The following is a 17,362-nucleotide window of genomic DNA, read 5'->3' as shown; positions in this document are numbered from 1 at the left end:
CCATTAAAATATCACCCTAATTCTTACTCAATCAGTTATGACCCAGCAGACATCTTAATATGCGGTCTGTCGTTAAGACATTACGTTAAGTAATCCCCTGTTCGGACACCCTGCGACGACGAGTGACCAACAGCGGTCGATAATGTTTCCTAGAGTGAACGAAAGAACGGTTATAAAAACTATTTTCTTAGCAAAATAATTGAAATGTGTATATACTAGAGCGGGTTGTTTTACAGGGTCCAAAAAAACGGAAAATCGTGCATGCGAGAAATGGTTTTCCTAGCTTACTAAACAACATTGCCTAAGAGACTATGGGTCTAAAATCCGTATTAAGTCAGTGATAAGGCGATATTTTCTATTGTTTCCCTGGTGCCTTGTTCTTGATATTTCCTGTAGTTATCTCAATGTGTTAGTTCCATTCTGCAGGCATCCTAATAAATTCTTCCATCGAATTTTAACCTTCCTTGTCATGCTCTTTCCCAGATCCAACATCTCAATGTCATTGATGCCTTTGTGACCTGACACCCAGCAAAAGTGAAATCGTACTTTTGTAAGAGATTTAGTGCTCTGCAGGGATAACAGTATTTGGGACTCGGAACAAGAAGAGAAACACTTGTGAAATGTTTCCATACCGCATTTCAATACTCTCACTTAAGAGAAATAATCATTTCTAAACTTAAAAGGAATAATCATTTTTATCTACAAAAACCGACGATACGAAAAATGGATGCACTCTGTATATAATTCGCCATCAAGCATTATTTCCGGCTTCCTCATAAAACGTTTCTGCTGTCATCGGAAACGAATGTAAAATTTACGCACGTTGTTTATTAACATTTCCGTTCTACCACATCCGATTTGATTTTCGAAGTCGGATATATTAATTCCGTTATTTCATTATCGGCTATCAGCGCATCCTTCAAGACTGGAGGCTAATTTGGATCAAGGACAGGCATAAAATTTCCCGTTTCGAAAGATATACTGGAAAGACGAAAACGGGAGTAGTTTGCATGGAACAAAATTGTACAACGGAAGCGGAAAATAGTTAGGCCCGGATGTTAGTATAATATATAAAAAACGGTAACCATATTTCCGGTTTGAAAACTAAGTAGGAAGTTGTAAGCGGGAAACATAAATGGCAAATGCCCCGAAAATATCGGTATCATATTTCTGGTTTGGAAAACAAATTTTGTACATCGGAAGTGGAACATAATAAGGGTCGTACAATATTCCCGTTTTGAAAGCCAAACAGGACACTTTATCAAACATCCTCTTCGGCTCCCGCGTGTAACAGTAAAATCTGCTTTCGGTTGTTGCCAATACTTCTTTTTACAAGTATAACATCGACTATAAACTTTCCGGTGTCGTAAGCTAAATCGGATAAAGTGTGGTAGTCGAAGTGGCTAATACGTTCAAGTTGACATTTGTGGAAAAAGTTGCTGCCGATTTTTGGAACGATTTCCGTTTTACAGTCTCCTAACAGGAAATTCAGTACCGTTAATTTATTTCCGCTCATCGACTATTTACAAAATCGGCTCCAAATTATATCATGATTTTGCAAAGTTATTTCCCTTGTGCCACTTTTCCCTCCCTTCCATATGCATACACCATATGAAAGTTTTGTGGTGCAAAAATCCCAGATTTTCACCAGCCGAGTGTCAAGCTGTTATATTTACGCCAACCATAATTTTTATGTTTACTCTAAACCTTCTTTTCCAGATAAAAAGTAGGATCATGAAGCCGGCGCTTGTCAAACTGTCATTACCCACCGAGCTTTGCTCGCAGGTTATATATGTCAATTATCTTACAGTTTTCAATGAAAGGGCCATTAGGTGACAGGTTTAACACTAGTTCAACAGCAGTTGGAGTGGTTCTTCAAGCTCCCGTTTTGTATAGCGCGGTTGAGCTTCTGAACACTTTCCATTGACATCCGGTAGCGGGGCTTTAGTACACCAGTGCACCATACTATTGCACAGTAGATCAGAATTGGTCTTACAATAGCTGTGTAGCACCAGTAAAAGAGAGAGGAAGAAAGCCCCAGGTTATGCCGAGCTCTGCCTACACGCTCATAAGGCATTGCTAGCGTATCTCACTCTTGTTTCACATTGTGCTTCCACAGCAGTTTGCTCTCCAAGACTATCCTAAGGCACTTAGTGCAGCTCTTGAGAGAGGTGTGTTCCTTTTATCGAAGGTGATCCGTTTTCTCCTGATTCAATCTCACACTTGTTTGCGAAGCCGAAATTTGAGCTGTACTGAGAGTGGTGGTCATGATACTGCTAATGGTGTATAGACACCTACCGTTAACAAGATAGCAATGTCGTCTGGATACGAGTACATAAATCACTATTTTAGAGGTTTTGTCGTCAAAGTTCCCTTGAAGTTTATTCTCCACCAATGTCCGCAGGAGCGGAAATAGCAAAGTTGTTCAACTATTTTCTTCAAAGCCAAGACTTACCGCGCCCTTATGAAAATTCACACTAACTAGCCCACAAATGTGCGCCCACTCCCCCCAACTCTTGCTATTTAAATCGGGCAAGACGGGACTGTGAGATAATAGTTTCCTGAGCCTGAGCTAATCAGTACATACATATGTATGTATGATATTTATGTAGCTTGTGAAGGTACATATAATTTATTAATATACTTGTACGATAAGGTGTTTTCCCGTGTTTTGAGCATGAGATAATGCTAAAGACTGTGTCTTCTTGCGCGAGTATCACAGCGAACCGAAAGATGAACTTTAAAAAGACGGTTTAACTTAGAACAATAGCTTACAAAGGTGTTTCTTATATAAAGATAACACGAAATATATTAAAATACTGATAACAGATGCAATAAATCGTTATATGTATTCAAAATTCCGCTTGAAGTCTGCAGTCGTGTTTTGGGACGCGCTGCGAAATGCCGAATCCACGCAAGTATACGGTTCTGGGCTGCTTGCTCTTCATATTGTGGCCGGTAATAGCCTACGGTGAAAATAACGGAGAAGAGTCGTTAGCAATTTATTTAGATGTTGGAAATGAAATTCAAAATGTTATTAGTTTAGTTAATAAACACGAAACGAAGTTAAACGATTTCGATGATAAATTACTAGGGTAAGTGAAATGAAAAGGGATTTATGTTTGCATTGCAATATAATATAATCTGTGTTTCACTTAGACTTCAAAACATGCTGGCAAAATTCGAAAAACAACTTCTGACGTTGGAGCTAAATTTGAATACTGCTGAGAATTTGGATCAAAAGTAAGTATGAAATATAAGTTTTATTTGCACATAATAAATACTTTCGCATTAAACGATCGGCTATCGACGTATGTATGGCTATCTAACGTCAAAAAATTTCGAACTAAGTAGAGGTGACCAGAATGCTGAGGGTAACCAATGTAGTAGTAATGCCTAGAAATTGGTAGTTGGAGTACTTTCTAATGTTACATGTTGCTGAGGTCAACAGTAATAGTTCATTTATCATATATCCTTGCTGTCCTAAAACCCGCATCTTGCTTATAGCGCGTGTGGCCGACTCCGATTAGTTGGTTCATGTACGTGGCTACCGAAACCGATTTTTTTTTACAAATTTACATCTGCAATTCATACATATGTACATATTGTGACGAATACCGATACGAGAACAAAGTGGAATAGACGTCGTCACATTCTTAGAGAAATTAAAGCGAAGGTTTTATTGGGCTCGCTGTCATTAATTGGTTATTGAGAAGATTGTAAAATATGCCGAGTGCATTGTAACAAAGGAGTCTACATCCAAAAGTCATGGCCGAATGAAACTATACAATTCGGGTACACCATTGGGTACGAATTGGACTGGATGTAGATGATCCATCTCTCACCATTAAAGGGGGGAAACACACAAGTTTTGGTAGTCAAGGAACATCTCAGCGAATTGCCACAAGTATACCCAATTCCTAATCGCGAGGCTGAGCCAGTGGTGGACGTATTCATCAACAAGTGGGTGACGAGATATGGTGTTCCAATAGTATTACGTTGTGACCGAGAAAGGCATGTCAAAACAGCTTTAATGCCAGCAATGTGCTGCACAGTGGGTGTCTGGAAAAGCATGGAATTGACTACAATAAGAAGAGGGCGGACAACAGCATCCTGGAACACAAAATTAAGGGCATAAATGCTATGTGTTTGCTACCGCAAATATCTAAAAGGGACGTTTAGACTTAGGTGGAGGGCAGTGTGACGAATATCGATAAATAAAGATAATAAAATAGAATCCATGATAAATTTCAGGTATTAACTAGACAACGAGATTCCTAGTTGCCAAAATGTTCGAGTGGCCAAGTTTTGTTAACGATCTAGTATACAAAATAAGGTTGCCGGGTTCTACAGCATGGATAGTACTAGTTAGAATGCTGCCGTGATAAGAAGAAGGGAGATATATGTATGTAAATACGATTTTTTAGATGGGATAATGAGTAGTAAAGCGTTAGGTTGTTGGAATTATATATAAAATAAGTGTATTGTCATTAAAGTGGAACTTTTATTTAACAATCCAGTGATCGAACTCAAGATCGAATCCTTTGCACTATTATAGTTAGCTGTAATACACACTGAACGATCAAAATCAGGTCCCTGTTTGGAAAATCTTGCTATTTGGGCACATATCTTCCAAAATTAGGCATATAGTAAAACATTATCCCAAGAGTAGGGTCCCAAGAGTTAGGTTGCACCGAAGTTAACGTTTTTTCTTCATTTTAGTCATGTTTTGAACATATTCACTTTCAGCTTTAAAATTTACATAACCTTGAATTTTGACAGGATTATATAAAACATATAGTAATAATGTTTTTTAAATCTAATCAGATTACAGGTTTTCAACGCGAAGTTTGAACAGCGGCTCTCATCAATTGAAACTAATTTAGCGTCTTCGATGAAGATACAAGAGGAGTAAGTAGTAAATTAACTTTAATATTTAACAAGTAAGGAAGAGCTAAGTTTGGGGTTAATTTCATTAAGGTATCAAACTTTTTGACCAATTTGTATGAACAAGAAAATATCACACAGAACCAAGCCTCATGAATACGGTGGTTGAGCGATGGTATTCATTGCGCTTTTGGCTATAAATTTGGTCAGAATCGTTTTCTTTATGAAAAATAAAAATCATCTTCATCGGAATGAGTCGAGCAATAACGCGTTTTATATCCATAATATCCACCAAAATCATTCGATCGGACTCGCGAGAGATGTCGTGCTCTTTTGCCATCTTGCTAACACTTGCCTGATGATCTTGAAGCACCATATACTTCACCTTGTTAATATAATTGAAGGGGTCGAAGGTTGTCCAGAACGAGACATGTCTTCAACGATCTCTCGACCGTCTTTGAAGGATTCGTATCACTCGTAGGCTTCCAGACGCTGATCCCAATTTTCGACGGTTTTCGAGTACAAATCCACGCCAGTATTCAAATTTTTCCACTAGACGCTCAATTGTTGATCTGACAGGACGATTATGACGACCATAAATTGAACGTGGCGCTCTTAAAGTTGAGGCCACTGACCCCGAATTTCGGTAATAAATTTTAATAATTTCGATTCATAATGGAATCATACATCTTGCCATGATGAAATGGCAAACCTTACTCAAGAGAAATTTCACAAGAGCGTAAAGTTAGTTTCGGAGATTCAGATTTTGAACTCGGTTGGCAAGATTTCTCGAGAACTACTCAATCGTTCTTCATGAAATTTTAGTCAGGTCTTTGTGTACAATTCTTAAAGACGGGAAGAACAACAAAATATTTCATATTTTATATGAGAAAAAAAAGTTGAAAGAAGGCTGCTTTTTACCCGAGGAAACCCATGTAACCCCTTAAGTGTGTGCAGTGTCGCGCCGGACAGCTTATTTTAAATGGTGCAAAATTTAAAGTCTCTGGCGTATTTCGTTATTATTTTATCGTACTTTTAGTAGTTTTTAACAGTTTTTTGAAAAAATGTGATTGTTTTGATCACTATTCAAAGTTTTCTATTTCTCACTTTATATATACATACATATCTACATACATATATTCATATAATATATCTTTCAACGCAGAAACTTCAAAGCACTGTCTGACGAAAATTCTCTACTGCAAGAGGAATTCTTGTCTCATAAGGATGATTGGTAAGCAGAACTTATTTTATATAAAGGAATTCACTAATAATTTAGTACTCGTTTTAGTTGTTCCTCGGGACATACCTTAAATACAGAGAATTTGAACAAGGCGTTGGCGTCAGTTGCAAATACTACACAGAGTCTGGCAATAGTAACGTCTTCGGAAAAGCCGACAATAATTAGCACGCCACAAACATTACGTGATTGTGTTGAAGTGAAAATGATGCTTGGTTCACAGTATAAAGACGGTGTTCACGAACTACACTTGCCAGGTTTTGACGCTTTCAGCGCATATTGCTTAACTAGATGTTCACAAGAGGATCAAATAGACTGTTGTCCCTGGACTGTGATACTACGTAATGAAAACAGTGGCGTAGGCACAATGTCTAACAGTTGTTTGGAGTATAAAAATGGTTTTGGTAGCGCGAGCCATGACTACTTTGTCGGATTAGATCGTTTGCTTAAGATGACCAATCTTAAGAGGCAAACGCTGTTAGTTGCTAAAAGTTTACAGTCAGGCGAATATTTCATCTACGATGATTTTAGTATAAGAGATGAGCGGAATAATTACGACGTTGATATTTTAGGAAACAGCTGGGGGCATAAAATTGGCGCAAAATTTTTCTCAAACGCCATAAAATTAAAACATGCGACTAGAGCTCAATGCTATTTTTGGCCGTTCAAAACTCTCGGTCACTTCAATTTATTTAACAGGTAAGATGAAAAGCTCCGATCATTTAAATTTTTATAGTTGAAAAATATTTGATTTTACAGGCGCTTTTCCACTATCTATTTTATGGCGATACGTCCCAAGATATGTCAGTAAACCATTCATGGCGGAGTCGGTTGGAGGGTTGCCAGTTGTATCCACAACTTAGTAGCTTGTACGAATCTGGCAGCTATGTGGACAGCAGTAATATTCGAAAGATGTTGTCAAAAGCATTAAGAATAAAATTATTTTTCAAAATACAAAATATTAGAAATTGTTTATTTGCAAAACAGGTTATTCAGGATAATGCATGAAAATGAGGTGTTGAGAATTGTCATATTAGAGTGCAAATAGGCCTTAAAATAGTCTTCAGCTTATCTTACATTCAGAAGGGAATTACTGCGTGGTGGTATATTGGTCTCTACATACTGAAAATTAAAAGTGGACTCAACATTAACATGAAGGTACGCAGTATGAGTAAATAATTCACGACTTTTAGGTTTCACACGGTAATATCAATCGCCTTAATGTTAAATGGTTCCGGCGAATGGTGACCTCACGATAACATGAAAAGCATTTGTCGATTAACAACATAATATAGGTCATGTGTTAGATTAGTTTTCGTTTGGATACCTGAAGTTAATGGTCTACGCAAATAAATCAGCTAAGCCTGAATAAGGATGCCCGTAAAGTGGACGCTCAAGGCCGAGCCAAGCCTAAATGTATGATTTGCATAAATGTGAAAATACGATACGTTCGCCTTGACGTGTTAACCCTCTATAACGTATGGTAGACTTCAGGCAACAAACCGTTTCACCTTCCTAAATTCTACTCGTAGTAATTTTTTTCGTCTTGTCAAGCAATGTAGAATGTAGTCTACACTCCATTCCTCTAATCAAGCATAAGCAAAACAAACTAAGTGCCGTTACTTTTTTCCAATGAAGCTTTTTCTTCAGTGAAGTCAAATATTTCAAACAGTGAGCACGTGGTGAAGTACAGAAATTAATAAAAAATAGTTTTTGCGTTTATTTGTGCTTCTTTTTATGAAAATCAAAAAGGTAAGTGTTCAAAGTTTACTATAAAACTTCTTTCTTTTCATATTTTCTAAGTAGTTTTGTATTAGGTGGTATTTAGGGATTGTGTCTTCTAGGCTACATCATACAGAAATGGGAACTATTTTGTATGAACACTGCGAATATTTACATAAAATTATTCTTTTTAGGATGGCCAAGCGACTAAGGAGTCTGGCAGACAACGAGATCGCCCGTGCACTTGAGGATGATACTACAAGTGAAGATGGTCTCGACTTTGACGACGACAGTTTGGCTGACCCTGATTTCGACCCAGATTTTGGCGAGTTGAATGAAGGGTCTTTGGGAGATGGAATTGACATAGATGATTTGGTAGACTACTTGAGCGATGACGATCGTAATTTCAATCCTGAGGAAGAAGTAGAACCGATGATTAGCAGCTTAGACACTCCAAATACCTCAGGACCTTCTATGAAACGTCGAAAGCCTGAAAAGCTAACACTACTCTGGAAGAAAAAGAATCTAGAGCTAAATGAGCAACAGCTGGCTTTCACTGGTAACGAGTCATTGCGTTCTGATATCTTGGATCTCGAGGCTCCTATAGACTATTTCTTGTATCTATTTCCACCTGAACTAATAAGGAAAATTTCTGAAGAGACAAACCTTTATTTGATACAGAAAAATGCGAACAATACTTTTCATGTATCTGAGATAGAAATACGACAATTTATAGGTGTCGTTTATCTCATGTCACTAATTCAGCTACCTCGGGTGACTAACCATTGGGGCTCCATCCTGGGTACAAACGTAATTCAAGACACTATGCCTTCTAGTAAATTTGAAAAGATTAGGCAGCATCTTCATTTCAACGACAACTCAAAGTGTCTCCCAAGGAGCCATCCTGACGCCGATAGAATCTTCAAAATTCGTCCAGTCGTTGATGCCTTGAACAAGGCATACGCCAAAGTTCCGCTAGAAATACGTGTTTGTGTAGATGAGCAAATATGCTCTACAAAAGCGCGAAATATGCTAAAACGATATAACCCTAAGAAACCTCATAAGTGGGGATACAAATTATTTGTTTTGAGTGGTGTTTCCGGTTTCGCTTATAAGACAGAGATAGAAACAGGTAAAGAGAATGTTGTCGGAGCCGACGAGCCAGATTTAGGAGCATCTTCAAACGTCGTAGTAAGATTATCGCGTATGATTCCACGACAACAAAACCACAGGATCTATTTCGATAACTACTTTACATCTTTGCCTTTGTTGGAATATTTAGCAAAAGAAGGTATTCTTGCGTTAGGCACTATTAGAAGAAATAGAATTCCTGACTGCAAACTGTCGACAGAGAAAGCCATAGTAAAAAAAGATCGAGGATATTCAGAAGAATATGTGTCTACTATTAACGGTGTCGATATATCAACAGTTGTTTGGAAGGATAACAAACTTGTTACATTGGCTTCCACGTTTGCTGGCCAAAATCCTATATCCGAAGTCCGAAGATACGACAAAAAGAACTCGAGGTATATAAATATCTCACGGCCGAATGTTGTTGGCGAGTATAACCGACATATGGGCGGTGTGGATCTTATCGACAGCATTATGGGCATCTACAAGATACGACGAGGAGTAAACGTTGGCAGATGCGCCTGTTCTATCACTACTTAGATCTAACTATGGCTAACTCATGGCTACTTTATAAGAGGGTCTGCAAATATAAAAATAAAAAATAAAAAGTTTCAAAAAAACAAAATTATTTCTGAATAGTTTTCCCATAAAACTAACCGATTCCACTAAAAATAGTTAATTTGAAGGTTTTGAGTTATAGAGGGTTAAGGAAAAGGAGTAAAAAATTTAATACAGGAAGCGTTTAAAGGAGAGACAAAGGGAATCCATATCTTCGTACAAGTGGAATCGTTCCTAAGGCATTCGGTTTTAGTAACCTCAAATACGTTTCAATACTTTTCAAACCAGTTTTTGTATCTGGACTCAAAATTAAAACGTTTATTGCGTTTACTAGGGTTTCACAAATTTCCTGAACCACAAACGTTCTCATAGTTTCGGAATCGTCAGTCAATAGCTGATATTTACTACAAAAAAATTATTGAAAAAGATTAAGAAATTAAGTTTAAGAAACTAAATGCATTTTTTTTTGGAAGGAAATGGTTACAAATGCATTATTTGAAGTATTGCCCATTGCTAGTCCTAACTTTTTTCGATCTTTCCCGCAAAGCCCGAATACGATTACTGTAGACTGTTCATCTTGTGATGCTATCCAAGAATCAAGCCATTTTTCGATGCCGTCTTGTGTGTGGAACTGCTTCTTAGCCAGACCATTTGCCATCGAACAGAAGAAATAATAATCGGGCGGTGCAATTTCTGGGTGGGTTAGGACTTTCCATTTAAGTGTTTTGAGATATGTTTTAACGGGCTTGGCAACGTGTGGCCGAGTGTTGTCATGCAGCAATCTCATTTCTTTGTGCCTCTCCTGGTATTGAGGTTGTAAGGAACTCAAGTTTATTGTTGCAGAACCATTCCCAGCGCATGTAGGCCCTTTGAAATGGATTGACGAATGACTACCAATGCTGAGACAAGCTCTTCTTACGTTCGATACGGATGCGCATCGAGCAACGTCTCCAATTCAACGTCTTCGAAGATCTTTCTTCACGCGGACTTTAAGACTGAAATCGTCTTTGAAGCGACGAAAATTAATCTCGGCACATTTTTTCACTTGTAAACTTTTTAGATTTTCCGATGTGCTTCAGCCGTCAATTTCTTTAACTGGACGAAAAATATTCACACTCCCTACAAATGACGATTAATTAGCAAAAAAATTAATCATATTCGCACAATCAGAATTATATGACACATAAACAAAGTCACTAATGAGGAAAGGCAGTTTCTTTTTCAAATCTCTAGGATAAGTTTATCAGGCCTGGGATATACCAAAATCGAACACGTCTAACTGCTGAACCCATCTATTGGCTAACAGTGGCAAAACAATTTGATGAATTACTTTCGACATGACAAACTAAATGAACTAGACGTTAATCGAAATCCAGAACGGTGCCAGTTATGTAGTCCCTACGGTTGTGGAAACAAATCGAAAGATAATGCAACTGGAAAACCGTAAATTTATATAAAGTAGTACGATATATGTATGTACATATGTACACGCATATCCAGTTCAATTATAAATACTATATGCGTTTTGATATATTATTTATGTGGACTTGATTCATACAAGCCCACACACATACATATATTAATATTTCCAACGAATTCTCTAATCGATTAAAAATTACTAAGCTCGAACATGTTGCAACAGAGGCTGATACAAAAACAAGTTCGAAACCAGATTAAACTATGTACGGTCTTTAAAAATCGAGACTTTCGAAAATCTTTGGAATTGTATGGTTTTTACAGAGTGTGAACTGAGTTTCATTAGAACGCTTAGGGCTGTCGAAACTTTATTAGCTCTCTGTATGGAAGGTGAGTGAAAATTCTTCTACAAACGTCTACTTTTACAAACATTTTCGATATTATGTTGTCATAACAAATTTATTATTCAAATATTGTGTGCGGGTATAAAAAGAAACTATAAGCTCAACTCAAATGTATTTCCGTGGTGATAATTTCAATTTGCCATTGAATTTCTTATTGTGCGAGGCAAAAATCAGTCGAATACTAACAAGCGCTTCGAAATGAATAAAGAAATAATACGGTGCCACTGCTACATAATACTTACTTTGCTCACTGTAAGTGTCGGTAGAGTGAAAGCAGGGAAGGATAATGATTCGGAACAGCCTTTTACAATACTCTTAGATGCAGGGAATGAAATCAAAAATGTGGTGAAAAGCTTAGATTCATTTAGTAGCAAACAAGATAGCATGGAAGAGACGCTAAAAAGGTAAGGAATGACAAATAAAGTGCTGAAAAAACGCTTAACCCCATATACGGTATATAGTATACGTATTCAGACTGAGCAAAATGTGCAAAATTTTTGAGTAAGATCTTATTAAAAGACACTTGTCTGCTAATTAGCCAAAATTTTTTGTTTTGAAATATTTTTGGAATATTTTTGAGTAAGATCTAATTAAAAGGGTCTTAAGACACTTGTCTTCTAATTAACCAAAAATTGTGTTTTTTTAAGTTACATCATTGTATTATTTATTTTATAAAATGAAGCATAATTGTAATAACCTTTCTTTAGTGTTCAGACCGTTATGACAAAAATCGAAGAACGATTGATGGAACTAGAAATCACCGTTAGGACTGTTGCGAAAATTGAAGAAACGTGAGTGTTATTAGTTCTTAAGTTACGACTATTTCAAAAAAATAATTATATTGTTAACTCTTTTGGACAATGTTGAAGTGGCTATAAAGGTTAGACGATGCCTAGGCCCTGGTTTTATCTTAGCTTTCCAAAAATAAAAAAATGCGGTATTGTCTCTCGGTAAGTAATGGCGAACGCTAGATTGTGTTTCTGTCTTACCAATGTTCCTCATAAGATTCACTATCTGTTTAAATTCGGCTATTTTTTAAATTAGTTTAAAGTACATACCTGAAAGAGTTGTTGAAAAGATCAATCATTTTCATTTCTGTTCACAGTGCGTGAAATCTTTTAAATATGAAAATATGGAATAACAATTAACGATTTAATAGACATCAGCCATCTGATTCATGGGAGAAAGTTCAAAATTTCCATCGCATGCTCTCTGAGTAAGCTTCGAAGTGAGATCGCTTTTTCCATAATCAATAAAAGAGTCAATGGAGAGACGGTTGTCGAAAAAAAACTTTAAGTCAGGTTAACCCATCGATCCATAACACTCACGTAAAGATTCAGTGGAACATGTGGAATAAGACACAATGATATTATAGTGTTTGTATGTATTAATATCACTTATAATTAAAAAAATGTTAGACTCAACTCAAATTATTTTTATTGACGTCAAAATACTGTTTCATAAAGTTTACCAGACACCCGAATGGTTGAAAAATAGTTAGTTACAAGTATATAACCCCTATATCCTATTTATCGGGATAAAGAGATGAATAATGCAGAATTGGAAGCTTCGTCTGATTATAACATAGGCTGCCAGACGAAGTACAAGACTACTACCACTCAGCTACCCGGCCCGTCATAAGCTATGAAATACAGTAGAAAAGGTACTACTGGTCTACTACCTGTGTTTTATGATTCTAGAAGGTACTACCTTACAATTTACCGACAACAACTCATCAAGTTAAAGCGAGCGATTGCCGAAAAACGGACGGCAATAATTTTAGAACGAGACAACGCTTGGCGTCATGCTGCAAGACCGGTTAAAAACTTTTCTCTCTAGGCTTTATTGCCTAGAAATTGTCATTCTAACCAACCTCCTGTCGATGTAAGAGGCCCTCACTAGAATACGATTTCAAAAATTGGATTGATTTCTTTGGCATAGAATCCACAAAATGCCAAAAAGATCGAAAATGTTATAGCTTCAGTTGACTTCTGATTGGAATAATGGATTTGTACATGTTTTTCAAATAAACATTCAGGCTAAAAAAAACACCAATATAGCTAGGGACCTAACGGAAAGAACTTATTTAACCTAAATTTAATTAAGTTGTAAAAATATTGAACAATAATATGCATATTCTTTTATGCTCCCAGCTTAATGTTGGTATGCACATTTAAAAATATATTTTTTGTTCTTAGAGTCGAGTCTTTCGGAAAATTATTGGAAAGTAGTCTGGGCGAAATGGAGAACAAGTTGAGTTCCACGGAAAATATTCAACAATTGTAAGCAAATATCGAAGCTAGATAGTTCTGAATCTATAATTATACCATACTGTAATCTACGACTATTATTTTTTAGAAACCACGCCTTAATCGAGCGGCGGTTAGATGAACTTGGGTCAAATTTGAAGTCCACCCTAAGTAAACAAGGAGTGTAAGTATAAAACGAATTGAAATGAAAACTCGTGACAGTAAATAAAAATTATAAAGTCTGGTTCATTTTTCCTGACATAATACGTCCCAATTGCTTTACTTTTTTTCTTAGAGTCCAGAGTCGAGTTCGAGATTTACCTGGTAAAAGCTCAGCGGAGATGCAAACCGAACGGGACAATTTTGCCACGTAAGTATTGATAAATTTCGAGATCCATTTCGAGGTTCTTTACTTTTTAAAGAAAAAAATCAAAGAAACTTCAAATTTAATGTGGAATGTTTCTTATTATAGTCCAGTCATTACAGTAAGTTCACCTCGGAATTCGATATACCCATTTATATGTCTGTAAATACTTGTAGGGTATACCTACCATATGTAGGTTTTGAGACAACTTTAGGGTGTCAATATACAAGTATTTACAGACATATAAATGGGTATATCGAATTCCGAGATTCTTACCTAATTTAAGCTTAAATGACTGGACTATTATTCGAAATAACATTTTTTGGCATCTATTTTTTGAAGATTTCTTTCAAATGTTGACCGCGACTACTTCTCAGATGGTCCAGCATTTCGACTAGTAATTGGAGAATGACAAGCGTCATGTTTTACTCCAAGGCCTGAATCGAAGTGAGATTTTCAGCATAGACTTTAGACTTTATATATCCCCACAGGGAAAAGTCTAACAGCATGATAACACACGACCTTGGTGACCAAGAGACCGGCTCAAAACGTGCAATTATCTGCTCACCGAAGTGTTCTCTCAATAAATCTATTGATTGATGCGATGTGTGGGAAGTGGCGCCGTCTTGTTAAAACCAAATGTCGCCGAGATCACGAGATTCAAGTTCAGGCATCACGTAGTGGGTGTTCAAGGCGGGACAACGGTCGCCATTTACAGTTATGTTCTCACCGTCATCATTTTTGAGGAAATACGGGCCGACGATTCCACTAGCTCTCAAACCATACCAAATCGTTGTTTTTCTGGATAAAATGGCAGCTCTTGACTGTCATCAGGTTGCTCTTCGTCTCAAATGCGGCAACTTTTTTACATACCCATTGAGCCAGAAATGAGTCTCATTACTGAACAAAATTTGGCTCGAAAGCGTCGGACCTTCTTAGAACTTTACAAGAGCCCATAGAACGAAGCGATGTCGGTTGGGAAGTTCGAGCGGCTTTAGTTTTTGTAGAAGCTGTATTTTGTACACTTTTGTTCTATACCGAATTGACTATAAACGGCCTTCGTGTACAGAAATAAGCTAGTGCGCTTTATTTTCTTCACTGCCTACTGGACGTTGTCTATTCTGGATAATACGAGTATATCCAATAATGCATGCTGGATCTCAAGATGGGTGGTGGTGTTGTGAATAGTACGCTCAGTAGGCCGATTATGTTGGCCATAAGTTGAGCGAAGAACAAAACCTCGACTGCAATAACTCATTACTTCACAAAAAACGAACTTTTGATAAAATGAGGTAAGTTGCCTCTGAGTGTAGTTCTTTAGCTCAAGCTCGTTAGCACCAACCTTCTACTTTATCTTGATTGCCGCTGTAACTATCTAAACCATTTTGGCCGAGCTCACAGTATTGTGAACTTTTGCTTTTACCGCCATAAATTGTGTTTTATGAAATTCCTTTTATCCGTCTGATTTCGAACCATTTTGTCCAGCTCAACCGACATAGTTTACCTCTTATTCGCTGTATGGCATGCGTCTCACTCGAACTATTATTCATTTAGATTACTGGATGTTATTTACTTTTCAGGATGGCTAGCTCTAAACTAAAAGATGCACGCAATAAAACGATTTTGTCAAAACCAGAAGTATATAGTGATTGTGCCGATGCGTGGCAGCAGCGTAGATCTGAATTTTTTAACGGAATTTATGAAATCAACGTACCAAACTTTCAGCCATTCGAAGTGTTTTGTATGAGTGAATGTACCAATTGTTGCCCTTGGACTGTAGTAATGCAGGGAAGTGCGCAAAGTGCGGAAAAAATTTATCAAAGGAGTTGGCTTGAATACAAGCACGGTTTTGGAAGTGCAGGCACGGACTATTTCATTGGTTTGGATCGTTTGCATGTGTTGACAAAGCGAACGCCACAAGCCCTTATGGTTCGCGACTATGTGATGGCAAAGCAAAATATTTTTAAGGAATTCAGTATTAAAGATGAGCGATACGATTTTGCGGTGGATAATTTAGTAAAATTAATGGTGCAGCCTTGGGGTTATAACGATATCTCAGATGGCACAGGTGATACATTTTCAAGTAATAGTGTGTGTTCGAAGGTGCGTGGTCGCAGTTGGTGGTATAACCAAGGATGTGTCTCCAGCTTCGGAATTGAGTAAGTTTCCTGACTTTTCATTAAACTCAATACAAATCGTACATATATTTGATATTTTTTTACAGATCATTTACTGAAAACATATTTATGGCGATTCGCCCCAAGGCGTGCCAGGAAGATCAATAATAAGTGAAATTATGTATTATTTTATATTCCATTTAAATAAAATTAATAAAAACCGAAAAAAGATACACCGTAGCTATAATACCCTTCCTTGCCTTCTATGAGCGCTTGGAGCGCACTTATGAGAGCTCGACTTCGCCGAAGCCCGAAATATGGTTATTTGTGGTACTAGATTCCAGCAAGTAAATACATCAAGCTACCTGGCTGTCTCCGGATCGAAAAGCCACCAACCAGATCGATCATGTTCCGATAGGCGGAAAACACGTCTCCAATGTTCTAGACGTGCGTACGCTCCGAGGTCCTAACATCGACTCGGACCACTATCTTGTTGCAGTCAAGATTCGTACCCGCCACCCGCACGTCAACAAACACAAGAAAGGTTCGACGTCGAGAAGCTGCAATCACAACAGACAGCCGAACGATTTTCGACGCGGCTTGCACTCCTGCTCTCTGAGAGCACTCGTCAAAAACTCGGCATAAGGGAACTGTGGGACGGATTTTCAAACTCCTTACGTACAGCTTCAACCGAAACCAGTGGTTTTCAGAAAATGCAAAAGAACAGCTGGTACGACGAGGAGTGCCGTGTCGCAGCGGAGAGAAAACAGACTGCCTACCTCGTTACGATCAACCACAACACTTGCGGGATGGGATAGATGCCGAGAGCTGAAGAGGGAAGCGAGACGCATTTGCAGACAGAAAAAGAAAGAAGCCGAAATGCGTGAGTAAGAAGAGCTTGATAAGCTGCCCGACAGGGGTAATGCTCCAAAATTCTACGAAAAAATGCTGCGGCTTACAGAAGGTTTCAAGACCGGAGCATACTCTTGTAGAACCCCCAAAGTTGATCTAGTCACCGATGCCCAGAGCATACTTAAATAATGGAGGGATCACTTCTCCAGCCTGCTGAATGGCACTGAACGTACAACGCCAGGAGAAGGCGAACTCGATTCCCCAATCTATGACGATGGAGCAGACGTTCCATTGCCCGACCATGAAGAAGTTCGTATAGCAATTACCCGCCTGAAGAACAACAAAGCGGCGGGGGCCGATGGATTGCCGGCCGAGCTATTCAAACACGGCGGCGAAGAGCTGATAAGGAGCATGCATCAGCT

The 17,362-nt window shown here is 37.8% G+C and overlaps 3 protein-coding genes across 4 annotated transcripts; all 3 read left to right on the top strand.

The window, feature by feature from the left end:
• The first annotated feature begins 2,858 nt into the window (after positions 1-2,858).
• LOC105234074 (angiopoietin-1) lies at positions 2,859-7,056 on the top strand. Its single transcript, XM_049456771.1, has 6 exons — positions 2,859-3,095; positions 3,160-3,243; positions 4,828-4,911; positions 6,053-6,121; positions 6,179-6,826; positions 6,887-7,056. Exons 1-6 carry the CDS (start codon positions 2,902-2,904, stop codon positions 6,936-6,938), a joined length of 1,131 nt encoding a protein of 376 aa, XP_049312728.1. The 5' UTR covers positions 2,859-2,901; the 3' UTR covers positions 6,939-7,056.
• Positions 7,057-8,044: 988 nt separating this feature from the next.
• Positions 8,045-9,520, top strand: LOC125778234 (piggyBac transposable element-derived protein 3-like). The gene has a single exon (XM_049454893.1). It carries the CDS (start codon positions 8,045-8,047, stop codon positions 9,518-9,520), a length of 1,476 nt encoding a protein of 491 aa, XP_049310850.1.
• A 1,815-nt stretch (positions 9,521-11,335) lies between these two features.
• On the top strand, positions 11,336-16,317 carry LOC109579214 (angiopoietin-2). 2 transcript variants are annotated; one of them, XM_049456769.1, is made up of 7 exons: positions 11,336-11,762; positions 12,066-12,149; positions 13,557-13,640; positions 13,717-13,791; positions 13,903-13,977; positions 15,552-16,130; positions 16,196-16,317. In XM_049456769.1, exons 1-7 carry the CDS (start codon positions 11,557-11,559, stop codon positions 16,254-16,256), a joined length of 1,164 nt encoding a protein of 387 aa, XP_049312726.1. In that variant the 5' UTR covers positions 11,336-11,556; the 3' UTR covers positions 16,257-16,317. The 2 variants fall into 2 exon arrangements, with proteins under 2 accessions (XP_049312726.1, XP_049312727.1); XM_049456770.1 differs by lacking the exon at positions 12,066-12,149.
• The last annotated feature ends 1,045 nt before the right edge of the window (positions 16,318-17,362 follow it).

The sequence above is a fragment of the Bactrocera dorsalis genome, chromosome 4 (genome assembly GCF_023373825.1).
Source record: "Bactrocera dorsalis isolate Fly_Bdor chromosome 4, ASM2337382v1, whole genome shotgun sequence".
Taxonomy (NCBI): domain Eukaryota; kingdom Metazoa; phylum Arthropoda; class Insecta; order Diptera; family Tephritidae; genus Bactrocera; species Bactrocera dorsalis.
The sequence above is the reverse complement of the archived record's forward strand: the minus strand, read 5'-3'. Positions and strand labels throughout refer to the sequence as shown.